Source organism: Dryobates pubescens, chromosome 9, assembly GCF_014839835.1.
Source record: "Dryobates pubescens isolate bDryPub1 chromosome 9, bDryPub1.pri, whole genome shotgun sequence".
In the NCBI taxonomy this organism is placed as follows: Eukaryota; Metazoa; Chordata; class Aves; order Piciformes; family Picidae; genus Dryobates; species Dryobates pubescens.
The window spans coordinates 8,694,770-8,719,023 of record NC_071620.1 but is presented as its reverse complement, the minus strand read 5'-3'; the positions used below and the strand labels follow the sequence as shown (position 1 = coordinate 8,719,023).

The 24,254-nt window shown below is 39.4% G+C and overlaps 1 protein-coding gene across 1 annotated transcript in view; it reads left to right on the top strand.

The window, feature by feature from the left end:
* ELP2 (elongator acetyltransferase complex subunit 2) overlaps positions 1-24,254 on the top strand; it is a 47,906-nt gene that overhangs the window by 5,237 nt on the left and 18,415 nt on the right. Inside the window, exons 5-13 of the mRNA XM_054164309.1 lie at positions 349-426; positions 4,950-5,014; positions 10,406-10,472; positions 12,222-12,356; positions 14,157-14,252; positions 16,749-16,849; positions 18,676-18,807; positions 19,335-19,484; positions 23,284-23,472. Coding sequence (XP_054020284.1) covers positions 349-426; positions 4,950-5,014; positions 10,406-10,472; positions 12,222-12,356; positions 14,157-14,252; positions 16,749-16,849; positions 18,676-18,807; positions 19,335-19,484; positions 23,284-23,472 — 1,013 coding nt within the window. The remainder of the gene's footprint in view (positions 1-348; positions 427-4,949; positions 5,015-10,405; positions 10,473-12,221; positions 12,357-14,156; positions 14,253-16,748; positions 16,850-18,675; positions 18,808-19,334; positions 19,485-23,283; positions 23,473-24,254) is intronic.

Below are 24,254 nucleotides of genomic sequence, written 5' to 3'. Positions count from 1 at the left end.
CATGTTACTGCTGTAGCAAATGAATTTGCTTTTAGCTTCTTGTGTAGCGAACATTGCTGCCGCAGGATATAATTTGAAGTGTTCATTGCTTCTGATGAGCACAGTGAAGCTCGTTAGTGCTCAGTGGAGAACAGTGATTTGTCTCATAACTTGGCTAACTCTGGATGAGTTTCTGTGGCTCCATAGAAGATAACATTATTCAGGCTTCTGAAAAAAAAGTAGACATTTGTAAACTCTAAAATAAAATGGAAGGGAGTTTTTAACTCCATAATTTAGTAGGAAATGTTGTTGTAACTGTAATTATGCTGGTGACGAATGACATCAGTGCCGTCTGGTTTTGTTTTCCAGCTAAATGCATTGAAACTCTGCAGTTTGGAAATGGATTTGTTATGGATGTCTGCTTATCCTTCTTGCCTGGCAGCAATGGTAAGTACAGCTGCACGTCTTGAATTTCAATGTAGGAAGTGTGAGATCTAAGAATCCCCCAAAAAGGTTTTCATTTGACTGACTCCAGACCCATGTACCGTATTTTTTTTGTTTTCTATGGAATCAAGCCTAAGCTGCTGCTTACATCTAAACATTTTCATTGAACTTTTCTTAAGAAGAATGAGAAAATAATAGCTGATTAAATTGTCTTCAAAATGATCAGATGGAGTTCTTTAGCTGAATTCCCGAGACAGTGGTTAACAAGGCTGTAGGTGAAAGGATAGAATGACACTGATAGTCTCACCCACTTCTTGTTATGCTGCTGTGAATGTTTGTTCTTGTTATTTGGCAAGATTCAGAAAAAAGAATCTGCAAGCCTGCATTGACAATGGGAGGTTAATGAGCAGTGTTTAGCATGTATTCAGTCTTAAAAGGTAAAGAACCCAGGCTGATTAACTTTAACCTGACTGTTCAGTATGGTTTATATCATTTTCTATTACCACAGATGTTCATGTTGTGTAGTATGCCACAGACACATTTTTCTGTTGCAGATCTGTAGATGATTTTTTTGGTTTATTTTATTTTTTTCAAACCTAAATGTATCCTCAAGATAGATAAATATACTGAGTGAGATTTGTCTTCATAAGTATCATGAGAGCCTTTCACCAAGATGGAGGAGTGCTAGGCTCCCAAGAGAAAAATTACTGATGTTTCTTACTGTATCTGGAGTTTTCAGTTATTCACTGCATGTGTTTCACACTGATGTGGTGTATGCTTGTATGTCTCCAGAGCACTAACAAAGAAGTTTATTTTATTCTTCAGCTTGTGATAATTCTGGGAGACATGAAAGCCCTGTCAAAAGGAGTTGTCCCATTTGGAAATGCTAAATGTCCATTTCCAGAATGTCTCTCGTATCAAAAGCAGCGTCTGCACCACTAAAGAACTTTAAAGCTCTATTTTTCCTGTAAATATAATAACAGGTGGTTGTTGAGGTGAAGTTAAAAGGCTTGAGAGTAAATTAAAATCATTATCTCCAGTGTGAATTTTTGTTAAAGTGAGATGTCTGTGTTGCCAGTTGAATGAGTGTAAAACTCATACTGCAAAGCAGTATGGTATTTTGTCATGTATGATACTGTAGAAGTAAGAAGTTGTCACAGTGATACTCTGGAGAGGTGCATCTGTTTAGTGTTGAAATTGTGGCATTTTATAACAGTGACCATTCATTTTGGAAGAACCTTAAATGAAGATTATTGTATTCATTTTTAAAACTAAATCATTCTGATACCAAAATTGCATGGAGTGCTTGAAGCTTCTTTAAATGATGGGATAGCAAGCATTTTGTTTTGCTGTCAAAATCTCCCCGAGTCCCCAAAACCCAGTGTTGCTTGAAGTTGCATGCAGAGCAGGACAATACTTTATTATAGCTTCTTCCTATCTCAATTCAGATTAGTTATCCAAAACAACACAGTGCTTATAGCCTGAAAGAGAGTACTTTACTCTTCTGAAGAACTGAATCTTTTTCAAATGAGAAATTATTTGCATAGGTTTTGTAGAGGATAAAAAAATTACAAGATTTATGGGTTTTGTGTCAGTTCCAATGTGAATGATTTGTGCTGCTAAAATTGTCAAGAAGCAGTTCAGATTTTGAGCCATAAATGTATGGTTGGAAATGTTTCCTCTAGAAATCTGTAAAGGGGCTTTTAATATAGTATAACCATGGCATAATAATCCATACAACTGAACTGTTTTTATTCAGAGGAGTATGTTAATTCTGAAGCCTAAATAAGGCAGCTTAAAATATAGTATTAAAAAAATCTCACTACTGTTCATTTTGTCATAAACATAAATCTGTAATGACAATTGGGAATTTTAATGAGCATCAGGGCTTGATATGTTGGCAGCTCTATTAAGATTCAAAAAACCTTCCCTCTTGAGGACAGTCTGCAGTTCTGAGGAATTAAATACAGAATTATTTTTCTGGGAGTCATAAAATACTCTCCTGAACTGGAAGCATTTACAGTAACACCTACTTTCACCAAGCAAGGAATGTTAAAGATTGGATTTGAAAATTGACTCGTACATAGTGGATGCTTTAACTTTCAAAAGACACTAAACTTTGAGGCCCTAATATTTTAACTGATTGTCTTTAAAAATAATAATAATTAAAAAAGTTTAAAAACATTTTCCCATGAACAGTCATTTGCAGCTGGAGCTTTAAGCACTTTACTGGCAGCCTCTTACTTAAGGAGTTTCTTTGCAGTTGTTTTCTGAGTCTTGAAGAAAAACTTTGCATCATCGTGTTTGTTTGGATGCTTTTTGCATTGTGGTGTCTGTAGAAATTCCACTTCTAAAGTGCAGGGATTGGATTTGCTGTTTTACAGATAGAATAGAATAGAATTAACCAGGTTGGAAGAGACCTTTGAGATCATTGAGTCCAACCTATCATCCAACACTACCTAATGAATTAAACCATGGCACCAAGCACCCCATCATGTCTTCTCCTAAACACTTCCAATGATGGTGGCTCCACCACCTCCCTGGGCAGTCTATTCCAATGGGCAATCACTCTTTCTGTGAAGAACTTCTTCCTAACATCCTGCTTAAACCTCCCCTGGCACAGCTTGAGACTGTGTCCTCTTGTTCTGGTGTTGGTTGCCTGGGAGAAGAGACCAGCCCCCACCTGGCTACAACCTCCCTTCAGGTAGTTGTAGAGAGCAAGAAGGTCTCCCCTGAGCCTCCTCTTCTCCAGGCTAAGCAACCCCAGCTCCCTCAGCCTCTCTTCATAGGGCTTGTGCTCCAAACCCCTCCCCAGCTTTGTTGCCCTTCTCTGGACACATTTCCAGCAACTCAACATCTTTCCTAAACTGAGGGGCCCGGAACTGGACACAGTACTCAAGGTGTGGCCTATCTGAATATCAGCTCTTTTGTCTTGCACTGTGATTCTTCACAACACTTGGATAATTGTGGTGCCATAGTTTGGCCTCTGATAAATAAGAATGGTCTTCTCAAAACTGAATTGCCACAGGGAAAAGAAGAGCAGATGAACTTGAAGAAGCTTTGCTGATCACTCTGTCCCCATTGCAATTTATCTCAATCAGATCCAAATTGTAATGCTCTAGAGCATTCATGTGAAAAATTAAGTACTAGTCTGGTTTTGCCAGTTATATATTTCTTGACAGAACATTTTGAGTGAAAGGTTTTACATTTGCTTGATACATCAACTGGATCATAACTGTTCTCATGTATTGATTCATCAAAATTTGATGCCATTGAATAAGTATGTAATTACTTAAACCATTACCCATAAAGAGGGTTTCTTGGGAAATGATCATACTGTGGAAAAACCACTCTTGCTCAGTTTCTGTGTGAAAGAAGATCAGGCTTTTCAAAACAACTCATTACTTTCAGCCAAAAGCAGCCTTTTTGATTCCATGTAAGGTGAGGGAGGAGGTGGAGATGAAGTATGACTTAGAGGTTGGAGAGAAGAAACAAGTGATGAAGGTGCTGGAATGTGGAATGTGACTTAGAAGTGTGAGGGAATGATAACTAAGCATAGATTTGGTACAGGCAGAAAGGAAATCAGCATCAAGCATAAACTTACCAATATTCAAGGTGACTTTTTGATCTGTCTGTAAAAATGACAACATTTTTCTCTTTAAAGGGATGACATTTAGTTTTAAGTGTATTTGATTGTAGTGAAATGTAGTGTTTTGTTTTCTAACCATACTTAAGAAATGGAAATATTTAGCCTTGATAACTTACTACTTCATCATTTGCTTTTGCTATTTCACTTCCTAGCTGTACTAGTTTAACCTTATGACCAAAAAAGAATGGAGTAAGGCTTAACTATTTATCATCCTCTGTGGGAGAGGTGAATTAATATGCTGCCTAACTTCCCTTGTTTTCCTCTTAGACATAACTTGGTCTGGTTTGATTCAATAGATGTATGTTTTTCACATACTTCCTAGATAGCTTGTAGAAGAAAACTGCTACTCAAGACTGCACATATGTGTACAGTGAATGGTGGTCTGTCTTCCTTTTTTTTGCTGTGTAATAATTAAGCTATTTCCATCTATACTTACTTCAGTAGATTTAGGACTTGAACTGTGTTAGTTTGGAGTCATTTTGTTTTGCTGCTTGCTCCTTTTGTATTTAGAGCAGATTCTTTCTGACATCAGTAAAAAAAAAAGGTTATTAATTAAAAATCCCTCATATTTGAACCTGCTGCAGATACGTGAGCTTGAAGGAAGCTACTCTTCAGCATCTTAAGTAATTGTAGATATTATTTACGTGCCAAAATAACTCGCGAGCTTTGTGTTCTTTAAATACTAGTTTATTTCAAACAGTATTAGGTGTCTAGTTTGGCACATGTAAAGTGGTATTGTACTTGGCTGTCTGTCTTAATTTATTGATTCTGTATTGATTATATTTTTAATTTGCATAATTTTCCATATCCTAGAGTATGAGATTTTGTAACTTGGGTGATGAAGATGTGGGGTTTTTTTTTGCTTTTCCTTTTCCAGTACCAGTGCTGGCTTGTGGTGGTGATGACTGCAAAATACATTTGTTTACACAGCAGAATGGCCAGGTAATTACAGTCTTTCTCTTGTTGCTCAGAATATTTTTCAGTTCTTCTGTTTCTTTTCTTTCCATATGTTCTGCTGTTTTTTGTGGTTCTTCATTAACTGCTGTTAATTGCCATCTCATGCAACTACCTCTGTTCAAGTAGTTCATTTTCCTAGGAAATACAGAATTTTGAAGTTTGATTTAGTTCATAAAAGTGTAAATTTTTCTTGCTTTATTCCCTCTTTGAAGGTAGCCTGAATTTAGTTTCTTTTTCTCTCTCATAAAATAATTGTCCTTTTTCACTGAGCATCCACATGCTGAATAGTTCATATGGAACTGATGTTGCTTTCTGTCTATGATTTTTTATAATAGAATAGAAAAAAAACTAAAAAAAAAAACACTAAAAAAAAAAAACCCCAAACTGATATGATTTCTATCTGTGGAATTGTATGTTTATTGCTTAGTATGCCCTTTAGCTGAATACTTCTGAATGTCATCTTCTGAAAGCAAACACGTTTGTCACGTGTTACCTGGAATCTGTAGCCCCAGTCTTTAGTTTTTCATAGTTAAATGCTCCTTTGGAACCCTGCGGAGAAATTCTGTTCCTTTCTTGTGTCTGTTCAGAGGCTTCATTAGTCATTCAACTTATGCTTTAGAGTCTGTTTTATAAAAGACAAACTAGTAGTTTTGATTTCTCTCCGTTGCTCCCTTGAAAAATCCTGCAAACCACAGACACTACCCCACAATGCACCAGTGAGCCTGCTGGTACAGAAGTTCCCAGTGCAAGTAACATACCTCAGTGTCCATGTTTCTAGACCCTTAGAGATTAAAGAATAAATACTTCTTTTTGATCATTTGAGAGAGAGAAAGCTACTTTATGGATAATTTTGCCTGTTGGCAACATACAAAAATGATCTCTTTTTTTTTTGTGTCTGTGAAATAAATACTTCATCCTTTATCTGCTTTGTTCAGTGATTTGTGAAGCATTAAGCTGGAAAGAAGGTTTGCTTACTTAGATTTTTTTCTTTTTTCCCCCTGCATAGCCCATGAGTTTAAATCAGTTTAATGACATTCTCTGGGAATTAGCAATAGAAATGGCAGAATGCCACTCGTGATTCTCAGTGTGCTAAAGACAGACTTTTATATTAGGGGTTGTGCTGTTGATTTTCCTCAATCAAAATCTGAAACTTGTTTTCTTTCATGGTTCAGATTAAAAAATAATATGTGGTGAGACTGCCAAAAGTGTTCAGAGATTCCTAACTTACTTTGCCAGCTGTTGACCAAACTTTTAACAGCAGTCTCAGCCATTCTTAAATGCAGTCAGTCTGTGGAGGATAAAGGAAGGTAATTGGAAGAAACAGACTCCAGTTTCATAAGCAAGTTTATGCTGCTGTCTCTTTTTTGAGGTAGGAAACTTTAATCGTACAAGGGCTGAGGAATTTTCTCTTATTTTACATGTGTTATTTTTCACACATTTTCCTTCAGTTTTAGGAAGTATTTTTACCAGCTGTCCTAGCAGAATTGGGATTCAGTCCCTCTCTTTTAAACAAAATGAGACTTCTGGTTGGTGTGTATCTTACCTTTCCAGAGCATCTCTTTTAACTAAGTGGGCTGTACAGACCTGAAAGAGAGGAGCCCTAATTTGATTCCCTCTGTAGTGCATTACATACAGCTATTAACAGAACGAAAACATCCTTGGGACGCTTCTGATGTAAATTCCTTCCTAGCTGATAAAAGGAGGTTTGCTTCTTTAGTTGGTCTGTCGCAGATCTGCTGACACCTTTTTATAGCTTCAGTAGCTCTACTTTTAAGAGGTATTTCAAAGAAATGTTATTGTCATCCCGTCATTTTTCACAAGAACTTAGTGTAGAAGAATGATTAGAATCTAAGCTTATGCATCCTTCTCTAACTGGTAAGGGTCCTCTTAATTCTTAATGGTGGCTCCTGGAAATCTTTCTATAGTTAACATTGCAGGCTGCCTTTTGGTAAACTCATGAACTTTTACAGTTGAAATCTGTTTATTTGTAAAAACTGCTTGTTTTTTGAAATTGATTTCAAATCCTCTAAGACTCTCTATGCAGAGATCCCTTACTTTGTTAAGGAGTAGAGAGAAAATGATCTCTTTGCTTTTCTGAATTCCTGTTTTATCAAATACCCAGGGAAAAATTACTGCAGAAATCATATTGAGATATTACAGGCTTGCAGAGTGGGAAGTAAGTAAACCATAAGATCAAAATAGAGCTTGAAAACAGGACATCTCTATGTTGAGCTTGGTTTCTGCAAGATGTTGCTGTGCATGTTTATATCTCTCCCAAATAATCTGGCTCAATGGGAAAGTGGAATAAGAGACTCAAAAATCATTCAGACTCATTCTACAAAACTGAACAGCTGGAGTAAAATAAGGATGTCATGTCTAGTATCCAGTGGAGAAAAAATGAGAAGATTTGGACCTCTGTTACCTTTTGTGGCAGTTGCCAAATTTCCCAAACAATACTATCATCCTGGTCCTGAAGGACATACACCCGAAGTGGGTGTAGAGTTAGTTACACAAAGTGATCTGGGCATGTCCACATTTCCTGAAAGAAAAGAAGCCAGATTGCTGCCGTGTAGAAGTGTTCAGATACCAATTCAGAGGCATCACAAAGCCTGTGAAGTAGGTGTTTGGGACCATGATTTTTTGTCAGATGCAGCTGTTGATACTGTAATTTCCAATAGCCTTATGTATCCAGTAAGGACCAAAGGGAAAATGGAAAAGGAGAAGGAGAAAGGTGGGACTTCAGAAACAATCTGTAAAAAATTAGAATGACAGCTCAAAATACTTGCAAATACAACCTAGGCAATAATAAAAACTTTGACAGAAACATTTAAAAATAATTACCATGTGCATCTGAAAGGAGGTTTAAATTGATGCAGCTTTAGAGCAGAACACATCTAAGGAAATTGAATGTGTGATATCAAGAGACACAGATTTCAAATTAAAAAGCAGAAGCAATACAGAAGACTCAAAGCAACACCACTCCCAGTTTGGCTTCTGTGAACAATTTTTATGGGAAACAATATCTTGAAAATTTTGAGTGACTGCCTCTCCTATAGCACAGAAGAACTGCATACTTGACTCAAGGCTAAATAGTGCCTAGGAGCTAGTTTGGGAGATGAATTAGAAACCAATGGGTATTGATAGACTCAATGTAATTAGTTTTATTCTCTCTAAAGAGAAAACAAATCTCTGCTTTTCTTAGTGGTTGTCTTTGATCTGAGAAGATGAGTGTAATTTAAAAAAAAAACACCACTAAATATTTTAAAATAAAAAATTATTATGTGTGTTTAGATTACTAATACAGTTAAGTTTCAGGGGGTACATGCCCCGTTCACAGTATCACAGTATAACTAATGTTGGAAGAGACCCCAAGGATCATCGAGTCCAACCTGTCACCACAGACCTCATAACTAGACCATGGCACCAAGTGCCATGTCCAATCTCCTCTTGAACACCTCCAGGGATGGTGACTCCACCACCTCCCTGGTGCTGGTTGCCTGGGAGAAGAGACTGACCCCTTCCTGGCCACAACCACCTTTCAGGTAGTTGTAGAGGGCAATGATGTCACCCCTGATCCTTCTCTTCTCCAGGCTAAACAATCCCAGCTCCCTCAGCCTCTCCTCATAGGGCTTGTGCTCAAGGCCTCTCCCCAGCCTTGTTGCCCTTCTCTGGACACGTTCAAGTGTCTCAATGTCCTTCCTAAACACAAAAGGAACTGTAAAAGACAAAAGGCTTTCAGTTGGGGAAGAGCTTTACCAACTAACTTTGGTGAATATAAATGATGTCAAAGTTCATATAAATGAATGAATAAATAAATGTTATTTACATTCTCTGAAATGTGAATTGCTAAAAAGGAGGTTTTTCATGTATTGATAGAAACCATCCCTGGAGGTGTTCAAAAAGGGATTGGACGTGGCACTTGAAGCTATGGTTTAGTAGTCATGAGGTGTTGGGTGACAGGTTGGACTTGATGATCTTTGAGGTCTTTTCTGACCTTATTGATTCTATGATTTTTTTTTTAAACACGTAGCCTTTACAAGAATCTCTAAGTCACTGTTTGATCTCACTTCCTGAGCTGTTCCTGCCTTTATTTACATATAACCAGTTGGGTGTTTAACATATACAGCTATCTAGAATAACACATCCAGAAGTGCCAGCAAGTGCAAAAGTGACAAGCCAAATGAGACTTGGATGGCTGTGAGAACATGATCATAACCAAGATCAAAACTTTCAGACTTGGAAATTTCTGATCAGGAGTTCTGATCATTTATCTTGTATATGTGTTGATCTGTAGCATTAAGAATGCAAATGTAGAATAAGGAGAAACAGAATAATGGTTTTTGATGGGAAGGTGATTTTGAGGAGAGTACAAACGGAAGAGAACAGGCGCTGCTTTCTGAGTAACATTGTTACTGTTGCTGATGATCTTCTCTGAAGCTGAAGACAGAGATTTTGAGTGAGCCTTCCTTACTGTGTTGCTTTTTAAGTTTTTTAAAAATTATTTTTAGTTACAGATAGGGAGAGAGAATTCAGCTGTAGTCCAGTGCTGAGAGCAGAGACTATCAGTTAATTTTAACTCAGTAGGCCTAAGTAAGGAACTTAGCAGAACAGAATGCAAGAAATAATGTAATAGTTATTCATTTGCACTAAATTACATTAATTCTTTAAACTGTAATGTGTATTTCAGACTCTAAGTCACCTTGGGATCAAAAAAATCTCGTGGATAAATTTTCCAATAGAAAGGAAAATAGGAATGGTTTAAATGCTAATTAAGCAATAAACACATCTCCTTTACTTGAATCAAGACAAAAGGGTAATATTATATATGTTACAAATAAAAATATATCCCAACTGGACTGCTTTTGCATTCCTGTGTTCATACAGAGGCTTCCAGCAGCAGATACAGTTCTTGGTGTATGCCTTCAATAGAAACCTAGTCAATGAACTTGATTTTCATTTTGTACAGCATCTGTAGTTGCATCTTCTTCACAGGTGTAATACAAGTTATTTATCATGCCATACCTGTGTTTCATTATTCTTTGTGTACTGCCATAAGCCTGCTAAACTTAAAAAAAACCCAAAACAATCATCTGTATCTCAGACTGTGGCCTCTGGAACATGAACACACCTTAAATTCCTATTTCCTCTCCATATGTGGGAGGTGCCATGATGTGACACATTTATCCAACTGTGGTAAAACCAAAAAGGCCTGTTTAGAATTTATCAGCAAATTGCAATACTTGGTAGCAGCCCATTTTTCCAGTGTCAAATAATAGAAATTGTAACCATAAAAGACTTGAAAATCCAAAGTTAGTTGCTCCTATGTGCATGGTAATTAAGTGCACTTCTAGAACATAACAGGAAATTTTTCTTCAGTTCCAGAAAGCTTTAATACTCCCTGGCCATGAAGATTGGATAAGAGGCGTTGAATGGGCAGTCTGTGGTCAGTATGAAACATGACTAAAGAATAATCCTGGTTTAATGATGGTACTACTGTTTTGTTTCTCTAGCTGAAGGCTAGAGCCTCTCTAGAGAGGCTCTGCAGAGGGACCTCGACAGGCTGGGCAGATGGGCAGAGTCCAACGGCATGAGATTTAACACATCCAAGTGCCGGGTTCTGCACATTGGCCACAGCAATCCCATGCAGAGCTACAGGCTGGGGTCAGAGTGGCTGGAGAGCAGTCAGGCTGAGAGGGACCTGGGGGTGCTGGTCGACGGTAGACTGAACATGAGCCTGCAGTGTGCCCAGGCAGCTAAGAGGGCCAATGGCATCCTGGCCTGCATCAGGAACAGTGTGGCCAGCAGGAGCAGGGAGGTCATTCTGCCCCTGTACACTGCACTGGTTAGGCCACACCTCGAGTACTGTGTCCAGTTCTGGGCCCCTCAGTTTAGGAAGGATGTTGACTTGCTGGAACGAGTCCAGAGAAGAGCAACAAAGTTGGTGAGGGGTTTGGAACATAAGCCCTACGAGGAGAGGCTGAGGGAGCTGGGGTTGCTTAGCCTGGAGAAGAGGAGACTCAGGGGTGACCTTATTACTCTCTACAACTACCTGAAGGGAGGTTGTAGACAGACGGATGTTGGTCTCTTCTCCCAGGCAAGCAGTACCAGAACAAGAGGACACAGTCTCAGGCTGCGCCAGGGGAGATACAGGCTGGATGTTAGAAAAAAGTTCTATACAGAAAGAGTGATTGCACATTGGAATGGGCTGCCTGGGGAGGTGGTGGAGTCGCCATCACTGGAGGTTTTTAGGAGAAGACTTGACAGGGTGCTTGGTGCTGTGGGTTAGTTGATTGGGCGGAGTTGGATTGGTTGATGGGTTGGACGCGATGATCTTGAAGGTCTCTTCCAACCTGGTTTATTCTATGTATTTCTATGTAAGGTTTTGATGCAATGTAGTACCTGAGCTCTTGTGGTTGTGATATTTTGGGGTTTTTTGGTGGGGTATTAGCTTTTGGTTTGGGTTTTTTGAGATGGTAGTACAAATATTAGAAATCAAGGTAGAACTTCATGCCCTGTTCAAGCATAAGAATTGTTGAATCTATACTACAGTTATATTTTACTTAAAAAAATCAAGCCTACAGTAGGGTTGACACAGAACACTCGTCTCTTGGTTTTACATTTGTCATTTTGCCTTGCTTGCTTCAAGCTGGCTGGTAGCTAAACACAACTGGAGTTTTAGTAACTTGTGCTTTACAATATGCAAATGCATGTATCTGAGTGAGGATGAGTTGGCTCCTTTTTTGAGGGGAGGAAGGTAGTGGGAAACTTTAGTTAAATAAAAAAACCCAGGAGACTAAAGGAAGAAGCTGTTTGGATGTTAAGTAATTAAATAGCTCATGCAATAGCAAAAATAAAATAGAAGGAAGGAAGGATGCTACAATTGTGGAGAAAGAAAAGGAGCAAAGGAGTTATTGAAGAGTATTGAGGCTGTCAGAATGTACAGTATTTTCATTACCTTCCAGGCAGAAAAATGTCCATAGTTAATGTGTTGTAAAGTAGTGGAGAGCTTGAAATGGGAGGGTAAATTGATATTGAAATAAACCATCAGTTTATGATACTGTGTACAATAGGAAAAATTAGGATAATGCTTTAATACATGTTTGGAATGTTGGTAGGTTTGTCATGGTAGTGGTGACAATGAAAACATGATTCAGATTATCTATTCTTTAATTGTCTATTTGAAACCAAATAGGTGAAGACCTTTTCTTAGCAAGCTGTGCTCAGGATTGTTTGATAAGAATTTGGAAAGTGTGTACAAAATCAAAGCAACTCCCAGAAACTGAAGACGATTCCATAAGACTTAAAGAGACTGTTTTTACTGTCAAAGGTAGGTAACAACTTACAAAAATTCTTGCATAACTTCTCACTTGTGTATCTGCTTGTGGTTTCAGGGTGGCTAACGGGGTGAATACTTTATAAGAGCTAAAATGTAATTAGTTAAAATTTTACTCCTTTTAACTACAGACTGACAGTCTGGTAATCATCTCCTAACAAATTAAATAGAATAAACCAGGTTGGAAGAGACCTTCAAGATCACTGTGTCCAACCTATCATCCAACACCACCTAATCAACTAAACCATGGCACCAAGAACCCTATCAAGTTTCCTCCTGATCACCTCCAAGAATGGTGACTCCACCACCTCCTCGGGCAGCCCATTCCAATGGGCAATCACTCTCTCTGTGTAAAACTTTCTCCTAACCTCCAACCTAAACTCCCCCTGGTGCAGCCTGAGACTGTGTTCTCTTGTTCTGGTGCTGGTTGCCTGGGAGAAGAGACCAACCTCTGCCTGTCTACAACCTCCCTTCACGTAGTTGTAGAGAGCAATAAGGTCACCCCTGAGTCTCCTTTTCTCCAGGCTAAGCAAGCCCAGCTCCCTCAGTCTCTCCTCATAGGGCTTGTGTTCCAAACCCCTCACCAACTTTGTTGCCCTTCTCTGGACATGCTCCAGCAAGTCAACCTCCTTCCTAAACTGAGGGGCCCAGAACTGGACACAGTACTCGAGGTGTGGCCTAACCAGTGCAGTGTTCAGGGGCAGAATGACCTCCCTGTTCCTGCTGGCTACACTGTTCCTGATGCAGGCCAGGATGCCATTGGCCCTCCTGGCTGCCTGGGCACACTGCAGGCTCATGTTCAGCCTACCATTGACCAGTACCCCCAGGTCCCTCTCTGCCTGGCCGCTCTCCAGCCACTCTGACCCCAGCCTGTAGCACTGCATGGAGTTGCTGTGGCCAATGTGCAGAACCTGGCACTTGGATGTGGTGGTTACTGTCTAATTTGTTTTGTCTTGTTTCTTGTACTGGCTTACATTATTTTTTTTACTCAACCACTAGGAAAAAACTGAAGTTACTGTTTTAAAGCCATGACAGTGTAAAGTTAATGATATGTCACAAAAAATCATAAAGCAGTGAGCGAGCTTAATGCCAACATATATTGTTGCACCTATTCCAAATACACTACATAGTCACAAGAGGTTTTTTTCTTTTCCAGTGGAAGGTAAGCTGTTGTGCAGTTCTCCAGTTTAATAACTTGTAATTTTCTTTCAAATTTGATGCATTAAGAGGTGCTACTGTTACTTAAACCTTAAAAAAACATACTGGAGATAAGTTTTTGCAGGATTACTTTTAGGTTAGTTAACATACTGTTTGAGCACTGTAACAGAGGCTTGCATTGCAGACATTGTGGGGCAAATTATTAGGCAATTTAGGTAATGTAATGAAGTTTGTATGATGTGTCTAAAAAAGTGCTTGTGCTCCTTGCTGCAAGTCATGATTAATGTCTTCATGTATTTATAGTTATTGGAAAATGTAACTATGCTTAAGTTAAGAGTGTGAGAGAGCTGATGCCAGGGAGTTTATTTCAGAATTGCTTGAGAGTTCTCCAGGAATTCTGTGCTACCAGTCTGAGGCAATAGGCTGACCTCTTAGTGCCAATCTGGTACTCGGGGCTTGCAGCGAAATAGGTTTTCAAGAAGCTACTCAGTGTCGATAGGCTATTGACATATTGGCAGATGATGAAAGCAATGGATGTTTGTTTTGTGGTTTTTTTTTTTTCACTGAAGATACTAGAAATGACCTGGTCTTTCTTGGCTTTTAGAAAGAAATGTCCTTTTCTCTGTTTTGTGGTAGATACTGATACAACGTACGCAATTACTTTGGAGTCTGTGTTGGCTGGTCATGAAAACTGGGTGTATGCAGTTCACTGGCAACCTTCATTTTACAAAGGTAAAAAAGATACCAAACACTTAGTGGTCACACTAAGTGTTGTATACATAGAGTACAGCCACATATTTGTGTGTTCACTTGTCACTGTGGGCTATGAAAAATGTTTAGATTTTGCAAATGATGTTTTATAAGTAAATAGATGTTCTGGCTGAATGTGCCATGACAGCACAACTTAGGGCACAGGCTCTGTCTGTCACTGTCTATTGCACGATGCTCCGTCTTACTCATTTTGTTTAATGGATGAACTGTGCTGGCTTTCATGTAATTGATTTGCTGTTTGTGGAATAAAAATTAACTCAATAGGTGCAAATTAATAGCTGTAATATTTTACCTTGGCACATATATTTGAAATGTCTGTTCTTTGGAAGGTCAGCATTAACTCAGGAGCTGTTGTTCTCTTTCTTTGACTAAAAAGGAGCAAATAGCGACATTCAGGAGATTAATCTTCAGTCATCTGTGCATTAATATAACATACCAGGGATTCCCTGAGTATCACTTTTCTCTAGCTAGCATTGTAGCACTAAGTTATTAATGCAGACTGTCACTGAAAAAAAATAATATATTTAGAGTTTAATTTTGCATCTTGCCCTAGTCTTTTATCTTTCTTTTTAAATCCTGAAGTTCTGCCAGCTTTGGTTGTGATTTGCTGCTGTGTCTGCCTGAAGTGTAATGGAAGGACATTCTTGATTTGACATGCTTGCACCATCAGAATGTCTTTTTGTATTGGCTAAGGTGCCCTTTTTTTTCCCCCTGAGATGCTTTAGTTACTGATGGCAGGCGACTTCACCAGCAGCACAAAGCACAGCTTTTTTCCCCAGTGTATATACAGAATACAGAATTAACCAGGTTGGAAAAGACCTTTGACATCATCAAGTCCAACCTATCACTCAATCACAGAATCACCAAGGTTGGAAGAGACCTCAAAGGTCAAGTCCAACCTTTCACCCTAGACCTCATGACTAAACCATGGCACCAAGTGCCACATCCATATCCCCTCTTGAACACTACCAGGGATGGTGACTCCACCACCTCCCTGGGCAGCCCATTCCAATGGCTAACGACTCTCTCAGTGAAGAACTTTTTCCTCACCTCAAGCCTAAACTAACACTATCTAATCAACTAAACCATGGCACTAAGTGCCTCATCCAGTCTCTTTTTAAACACTTCCAGGGATGGTGATTCCACCACCTTTCTGGGCAGCACATTCCAATGGCCAGTCACTCTTTCTGTGAAGAATTTCTTCCTAACATCCAGCCTAAACCTCCCCTGGCGCAGCTTGAGACTGTGTCCTCTCTTTCTGTCATTGGTTGCCTGGGAGAAGAGGCCAACCCTGACTTGGCTACAGTGTCCCTTCAGGTAGTTGTAGATGGCACTAAGGTCTCACCTGAGTGTCCTCTTCTCCAGGCTAAGCAAACCCAGCTCCCTCAGCCTCTCCTCACAGGGCTTGAGCTCACCAACTTTGTTGCCCTTCTCAGGGCACGTTGAACAGTAGCGTGCAGTTAGATTGGTGAAATACATGTAGTGAAAGGTGTATGACTTCCTTTAGAAATACTGGTTTAGTTATCTGTTCTTTCAGGTTGTTTGGTTTTGTGTTGTGTGGGGTTTTGTTTTGGTTTTGAAACATCAGTAAAAGATTTTCCCTGTTAAAGCAAGGTGTAGGCAAAGTACAGTCCTGCAAGTCTTACACTGCAATCTGAAAAACCCTCTTACGTTTATTCGTCATGCTTCTGCATGCATGCAGCGGCTTCCATTCTGTGGCCTGCCCAGTCTTGTGTTCCCCAAAACAGATTTTCATCCTTGGTGGAGGCAGGCTGATCTGAGATAATCACTCTTAATACATAAGGTAGAAGGCCTCTGTGACATAAGATAATGCCTGAGGAGATGCCCACCACCATCTCTGTTCTCAAAAGCTTCCCCTGCTACAGGTTTCTGAACTGGGTAATGAACCAGTTTCCTCTTCCCCTTTCTGGCTGTGTTGGGTTTCACAGCATTTTGGAGAGCCATTCTTACTACTGTATGTATTATAAGATGCTAGAGTCTGTTGAATTATCTAGTGAAACTAACACTTCATTTGGAAAACATACGGTGAACACGGTCATGGAGATTATTTTGTTTTAACCTGGAGATCTCTCTTTAAACAATAATTAGGGGAATAGAGCTGAGAACTGCTGTGCAGTCTCTCTGTGAAGCTCTATAATTTTCTCCAAATTACTTTTGTTTCAATGCCAATTTTGAGTGAATAAACAGTAAAATGTGATTGTTCACATGCACATGTTTTAGATTTCCTTTGAGAGATGATGGCTGAAGAAATACACCGCCTCCTAATGAATGCCTAGGACGAAAGCAGAGCCTATTAAATCAGGCTTTCAAGTACTGCACTGCCTGTCTTTGATGCTGAATGCTTTTCTTAGCATGTTTGGATTTCAGTATGGCCAATTTCCTTTAGAAAGTATTCTCCTCATAGGTTGCAGGGTAATCATTTTCCTTGTACTGTAGATGGCAGCATGCGGCAACCTATGAGGATATTGTCTGCATCAATGGACAAAACTGTGATCATCTGGGAACCTGATAAGGAATCTGGAGTCTGGTTAGAACAGGCAAGTGTCAGTCTCAAACTACGCATTGTACTCAAGTTGTGTTTCCAGCATCATGTGTCTACTGGATGGAACAAAAACTCTGTGAAATGCTGGGAGAAAGAGACAAAAGCATTCTTGCAAAAATACTCATCTTGATGCTGTGTTGCAAGTGAAACTGTATTTTTCAAAAACTATGTGATGCAGTATGTTTTAATTGCTTGTTTGCTTTCTTACTACCATTCTAGGGTGCTTCCAAGGGGAGTTTGTGCTCACCTGGCATTCATAGTATAGCAAGCCAGGTGCTAGAAAGTAACACACATTGTGTACTCCTGGTAAGAGGATGAAACCATCCTGAATGCCTTGTAGTTAATCCTTGTGGGAATGTGTACCTAAGCAGTTACTACAGAGCAGCTGGCACACAATGCCTAAGCCTGGTCTTACTCACAACAAACTTGTTCATGGGCTGTGTCATTAGGCTTTGCTTCCATTTGAACTGGATGCTCATATTTCACTGTAGTATTTTGAACCCTATTCTGCAGGGGATCATCCTAAATAAACAAGTAGTACAACGAGGTTTATCCAGTGCTTTGGTAGATGTCTTTTCTTTTCAGATGATATGTGTTTCCAAATGGCAATAGTTCAGCTGAAGTTGTTTGTGTTGGTTTATGCCAACCATTGTTTATGGTCTTTCCTGTCACTAGGAAAGTTCTAATCCTCTCTTGGAAATAAAACCCCAGAAATACAGTTAGTGGACTTAATTTTCCCCATTGTATTCAAAAGTTCTTGTGCCTTTCTACTTTAAGTAGAAATTAGTTCATTCTAGGATGATTGCATAGAGTTACCATTTGTTGTCCATAGATGTAATGTTCAGTTGTAGCTAAATGTGTAAGCTTCTGAAAATGGGTTGTGCAGTAAAACTTTTTGTTAACTCTTTGTATTGCCTATCCCTCAAATGTGAAGCTTGCCGTTCAGATCAGACTTTTTGCATTGAGAGAGGGAAACCTGAGCTGGAAGCCTACAGGGAGGAAGGGTGCAAGGGAAACATCCCATTTTCTCTCTACTGTTTGGGTATGATGAACAAAAGCTTTCACAAAGTCATTTGCCTGCTCGGAGGTGAGACTGGAATTCTGCCTCTAGCATGGCATAACAAAGTCACTTCCACGTGAGAAGTATCTTTTGAAATGAGAGCAAATAAAATGAATGAGGTATAGATTCATTTCATTGTGATCTTAAAAGCAGCTATGTTAATACTAGAGGAATTTTTAGGCATTCAGCTTGAAAGGAAGTGTGTTTTTATCTCTTGAGTAACACTAAAAACCTTTTAGTGTACTTACAAACTTGGAGGAGCACTGGAGCAACTAAAAGGCGTGTATCCATGCGCACACACACATACGTGCACCATCACAAGGAAGGCATAAACCAGGCTAAAATATGCCACAGAATGAGTATGGATAAAGTAGGGTTTCATGGAGAAAAAGGGAAGTGGAAATAGCAAAGTGCATCTTGGAAATTAAGAAAAAAGACATTGTGACCCGCTGCTTCTTTGGAATTTTTGCAATGAAGCAACTATTGCATCCAACAGACTGGACTGAAACGTGAAAAGATTGGGTTTTCATGTCAACTTTCATAGTGTTTTCTCTGAGACCTTTATGAAGGGAGGCTCCATTAAAGTACCATGCAGCTTTAATTCCCATGATATTTTATGCTTCATTTCGCAATTAAAATATTACTTAAATAGATTTCCTGGTGGAATGTGAACTGTTGCCTACAGCTAAATTTTCATCTCATGAGATTATATGAATGCAAAGTAATTTTCATGGATGTTTCCTTTCTGATCATTAATTCAGGTGCGGGTAGGTGAAGTGGGTGGCAATACCCTTGGATTTTTTGATGGTCAGTTTAGTCCAGATGGTTCAATGATCATTGCTTATGCTTTTCATGGAGCACTACACCTTTGGAAACAGGCTGCAATTAATAAGGTATGTTGTTTTTTCAGCAGTAGCAGTGCTTAGAAGAATTACTCTTATATGTCACTTGTGGTAAATTCTGTTGTTAATGGAAATGTGTAACAGTGAAAGTAATGAAATAGTCCTCTGCATATAATATTCTATAGGAGTCTTGCTCCTGCATAGAAAGAACATCGCAGTCTCCTAGGCTCTAAAACCTGTTGCTTCCCTATGTGAACCACGAAATCAGTGGAAAAGACTGAACTCCTTTCTGATTGTGCTTCATTCAGAAGTGGCAGCTGACCCAAGAGCACAAGTTTCTTTTTTATTGGAGCACTGGATCAGTATTTATAGTTCTTCAGCCACTCTGAGTTCTAATAATTTACGGTTTTAAAATGTTTTGTTTGTTTTCTTGGGTTTTTTTGTGTGTGGCTTGGTTTGGTTTTGTTGGGTGTTTGTTTTCTTTCTTTCTAATAAGGATGTTAACACTTTTATTTTGGCTAGAATATGTCATCCAGTCAGTTTAAAACTTCTTAATTCTGTGCTGGTTTTTTTGATAGAAAGAATGGACTCCAGAGGTTGTGATTTCAGGACATTTCAACAGTGTTGAAGATGTAAAGTGGGACCCAGAAGGAGAGTTTGTTGTCAGTGTTGGTTCAGATCAAACTACTAGACTCTTTGCTCCATGGAAAAGCAAACAAGAGACAGAGGTATGATCTTCACAAGTTTTATGAGTGTGGTAAAGAGGTACCTGTCCTGACTTTAAAACAAATCATCTGAATGTAACTCATACCTCCTATTTCCCCAAGTCACAGTCTGTTCAAAACTACTTTTGTAAATGCTTGGTTCATTATTCACTCTGTGCTGTTTTCACTTTAAAAGCACTATTGGCAAAGTTTTAGCAATCACATAGCATGACTGCTGTTTAATCCTGAGGCCATCTCTGGATTACCTTCATTAAGTGTTCTCCCAGGGTCTTAAAAAACAGCCTGTGAGTAATTCAGAGAGAGGACTACATGGCTGATTCTAATAACCATCTATTGTCCTTGTTTAACACTTGGCTAAGCTCTGATGCAGATAATCCTAAAGAAACTCAACTTTGTTTCTGCTTTTTTGTAGCCAGGATTAGGCAAAGTTCTCTATTTTTGACACTGTTTGGTTTATGACTGCACCTGTGCAAGCAGCTTTTCAGGAATTACTTGTGAACAACTTTGTGTGTTCTAAAACATGTCTGAATTTTGGTGTGGAAAACACTGTCTAGGAATGCAAGAGTTCCTGTTTCTAATTGCTCATGCATTTTCCTCATCTACAAATACAGCTTTTCTGGCAGAACAGTACTAATGTTCCATTCAGGAAACTGGCAGAAACTAGACTAATTGAAGTCACGTAAAGCATGTACAAGCTGTGCTCTTAGCTGGGGGAGCAGTCAATAGATGGCTGTTACAAATGTCTCGTCAGAGCTTCTGTGGTGCAGCCCAGCACAGAATGTCTGGAGTTTCTGGGAGAGTGAATTTGGAACCAATTCCTTGATACTCTTCTTCCAGGACACACAGAAGTTGTGGCAGTCCCAACTCAAGTGCTAAGCTTTGCTTTGTGTTGTACGAAGGGCATCTCAAGTTTCCTTCCCCATCTCTTCCCCTAATCTCCGATCTGGAGGGCACAGCAGGTCTGTGGAAAAGATAGCATGTTGTCTTTCACAGATGGAAACAAAGTCCAGGACTAGCACATGATGTAAGCTGGCAGCACTCAGAAGTTGTCAATTTCATGTACTCTGGACCTACTGAAGTACTACTCTTCAATACGTATGCTGCTTGCCAAATTTTTATCCTATCTTCTGAAAGAACTGAACTTTATATGATTGATTTGTACAGCTAGTCCTGCTCTCCCTGAAACTTTTGATTTCTTTGATTTAGCAGAGTTACTGCAGTATTCATGTCTAAGTTTGGTGTGAACTGAATTACTGCTCCTGCCCTTCCTGTTCTGACACAGGGCAGCCACCTGGCTAATTTTGACCAATCCTCGTGGTGTGAACACTTGTTGCTGTTGTTGGATGTGGGAGAAAGCTGTTGTACCCTGGTGGTGGGGTGAAGTGGAGGGCTGAGATGAAATGAATCATTGGAAGGGATTTCTTCAGGACTTCTGAGAGCTGAAAACCAGGTGGTTACTTCCACTGCTCACAAAATTAGATGCCATAGGATTTAAAAATGGCTTGTTTTCTGTACCATACTGAGTTGAGCGTCTGAAAAATTACAACAGGTGACATCTGATGTTTGTCTTCACAAGACACAATGGACAGTTCAAATAGCTATGGAAAGCTAGCATTGCAGCTCAATTTTTTTTTTTTTTCTTTAAAAGAGAACTAAATGTTAAATCCTAATAATTATCCCTTCTTAGAAATCTCAGTTCTGATGTGCTGGGTTCAAACATCAGAAGTGAGGGATAACAGTGGGCTTCAATTGCTCATGCAAATTCGAACCCTGATTTTTCTGGAAGAAGCTTATTGCATGATTTTTGAAGCTCTCTCTTTGTCTGGTTTGGGGTTTTTGGTTTTGGTTGTTTGGTTTCCTTATTCCTGTTAATGTGCTCCTTTCTAAGGTATACAAAGATGCACCTAGTAAAGGGTTAGAAGAGTTTATTGCGCTGTTTGTATATTTGGGCTTTTCGTAACGTTTTGTTTTAAGAATTACTCTGTGTGTGGTTTTTTTTCCTTCATTGGAAAACTGGGTCTTGTGAAAACATGAGATATTGTTGGATCTGTCAAATATCCCATTGAGGTTCTATCAACTTTGACCCTTGAAACTCACCTGAATTATTAGTGTAATATTTGCAGTTTCTAGTCAACATGATGCCTTTCCTTATGTCTGTGTAACTCATACACTGTAGACTCTGTCCTGGCTGCAGTTTTCCAGGCTTTTTAATACAGAACTAGTCTAAATGAATTCTAATTTATTGATTTTTTTTAACTACACTAGCTGTTATTTTTCCAGCTGAAGTATCATTTAGGAGTAGTACCAAATAAAAATTCCTGAAAATCCTTTTGTGAAAGCATATTTGCTACAATACAGACAAAGTTATTTTGGAGAGTGTTTTTTTGTGTGTGTGTGTAGAATAAATTAGCTTCATAGAAAAGCAATTTAACTAATGTAATTTTCCCTTCCCCCCCCCCCCCCCCCCCCCAAATGTTCTTTGCTTACTGTGACTATAAAACTACCTGGTTCCTGGTTAGCTGTTAACTCTGGTTTTCTTGTATTAATAATTGGAGTGCAGATATGAATAATCCAGGAAACACGAAAAAAATATTAAAACCAGCCCTAAAATCATCAGTTTCCCTGATGTTTTTCCTCCAAGAAGCTGTTTTGGTTTTGTCATTTTTTTTACAAAGGCTTTAGTGAATATTTTCACTAAAATCAAATACTTAAAGAGGGGAATTAAGAGCCTGTAGCCTGCTGACAGCAGTGCTGCTCTGTTTTGTGAGAGACAGATGAGGGAAGCAACTTAAATATCATTGCCTTTATTGCACTTTGTTCCAGAGTTGCAGTTTTCAAAGTAGTTAAGTAACATTACAGTTGTCCTCTTGCTTAAGCAATTTACATCCTATTCTTGACTGTTTACCATAAAGAAGTCACAGTAAGTGTGGTGTTTGTTTAGAATCATAGAATAGAATCCTTGAATCAATAAAGTTGGAAAAGACCTCAAAGATCATCAAGTCCAACCTGTCACCTGACACCTCACGACTACTAAACCATAGCACCAAGTACCACATCCAGTTCCCTCTTGAACATCTCCAGGGACAGGGACTCCACCACCTCCCTGGGCAGCCCATTCCAATGGCTAACAACTCTCTCTGTGAAGAACTTTCTCCTCACCTCAAGCCTAAACCTCCCCTGGGGCAGTTTGAGACTGTGTCCTCTTGTTCTGATGCTGGTTGCCTGGGAGAAGAGACCAACCCCCTCCTGGCTACATCCTCCCTTCAGGTAGTTGTAGAGAGCAATGAGGTCTCCCCTGAGCCTCCTCCAGGCTAAACAACCCCAGCTCCCTCAGCCTCTCCTCATAGGGCTTGTGCTTGCAGTCTCTCCCCAGCCTTGTTGCCCTTCTCTGAACATGTTCAAGAGTCTCAATGTCCTTCTTAAACTGCGGGGCCCAGAACTGGACACAGGACTCAAGGTGTGGCCTAAGCAGTGCTGAGTACAGGGGCAGAATGACTTCCCCTCTCCTGCTGGCCACACTATTTCTGATGCAGGACAGGATGCCATTGGCTAACAGAGATGAGCATATCCCTTAAAAGTACCTGTGCAGGGACACAGTTTGTTAGTTTTTCGCGCTACAGCATTGTTTGGGGGGAAAAATAGGATTTGATTTAATTGATGTATATGAGCACACATCAGTCTTGTGAATGTCAGCAGAAAGTTGCTGTTAACTTTCTTTCAAAAGTGAGCAAGTAAAGAACTCAAAATCTTGCTGCTTCTCTGGTTAAGAACTGTGTTTTAACTGCATGACTGTTTGTTTTAGGTCACCTGGCATGAAATTGCGAGGCCCCAGGTACATGGGTATGACATGCGCTGCCTGGCAATGATCGGCCGCTTTCAGTTTGTGTCGGGAGCAGATGAAAAAGTGCTTCGAGTCTTTCGTGCTCCTAAGAACTTTATAGAAAATTTCAGTAACATCACTGGTATTCCAATGGAGAAGCTGTGCTCCCAGGTAGGTGTGGTAACACAGTGCTAAATGACGACAGCCCTCCTCCATGCACATAAAAGCAACTCTCTTGAAAATGTCAACTTGCACTAAACTCCGTAAAAATTCTTCTACTGTTCCGAAACCTTCACCTTATTTTCCTTTCCCTTCTGCTTGCTTCCATGTGTGCTGATGTGTATTTTTAAGGTGTTTTGTTATAAAACAGGCTGTGTTTGAAGCTGAACAAGACCTAGCATCTGAAGAATGAAAATTGTACGGTTAAATTTCAAGATAAGTCACACCAAGTAGACCGCTGTGTACCCTTGGTGATTTACAGGCAAACAATGAAGCCTGCAAATGCTTTTCTCCTTAATTTAAGGGTGTAGTAGTCTTGTCTAAGTGTTGTTTGTTTGCGGTTTGTTTTGTTGTGTTTTAAATTGTGTGCTTGGAAATAGCATAAAGCTTTCAGCACTGTTGTTAGTTCCTGCATATAAACATTTATAAATATGTACTTGCTCATGATTTCTTTTTTTTTTTTTCATCTCAGCACTGGAGATTTTCTTGAGGCTTTTTTGTTCTGGTCATGAGTGGCTGATAATTTCCTACTTTGTGGAAAGATAAGACTGCAGAATTGCTGTCCTTTGTTGGCTCCCAGTTTGCTTTCAGATCTAATTCCGTTTTGCCCTGCATTTTGTAGAGCAGGCCTTATTCAGGATAGCCACCTCTGTACAGTGCCTTGCACGCTCTCTGCATTTCTGGCTCAAAAGCACTGTTTTCTGTGCAGCTTCTCAGAGATGGATTAACCTTTC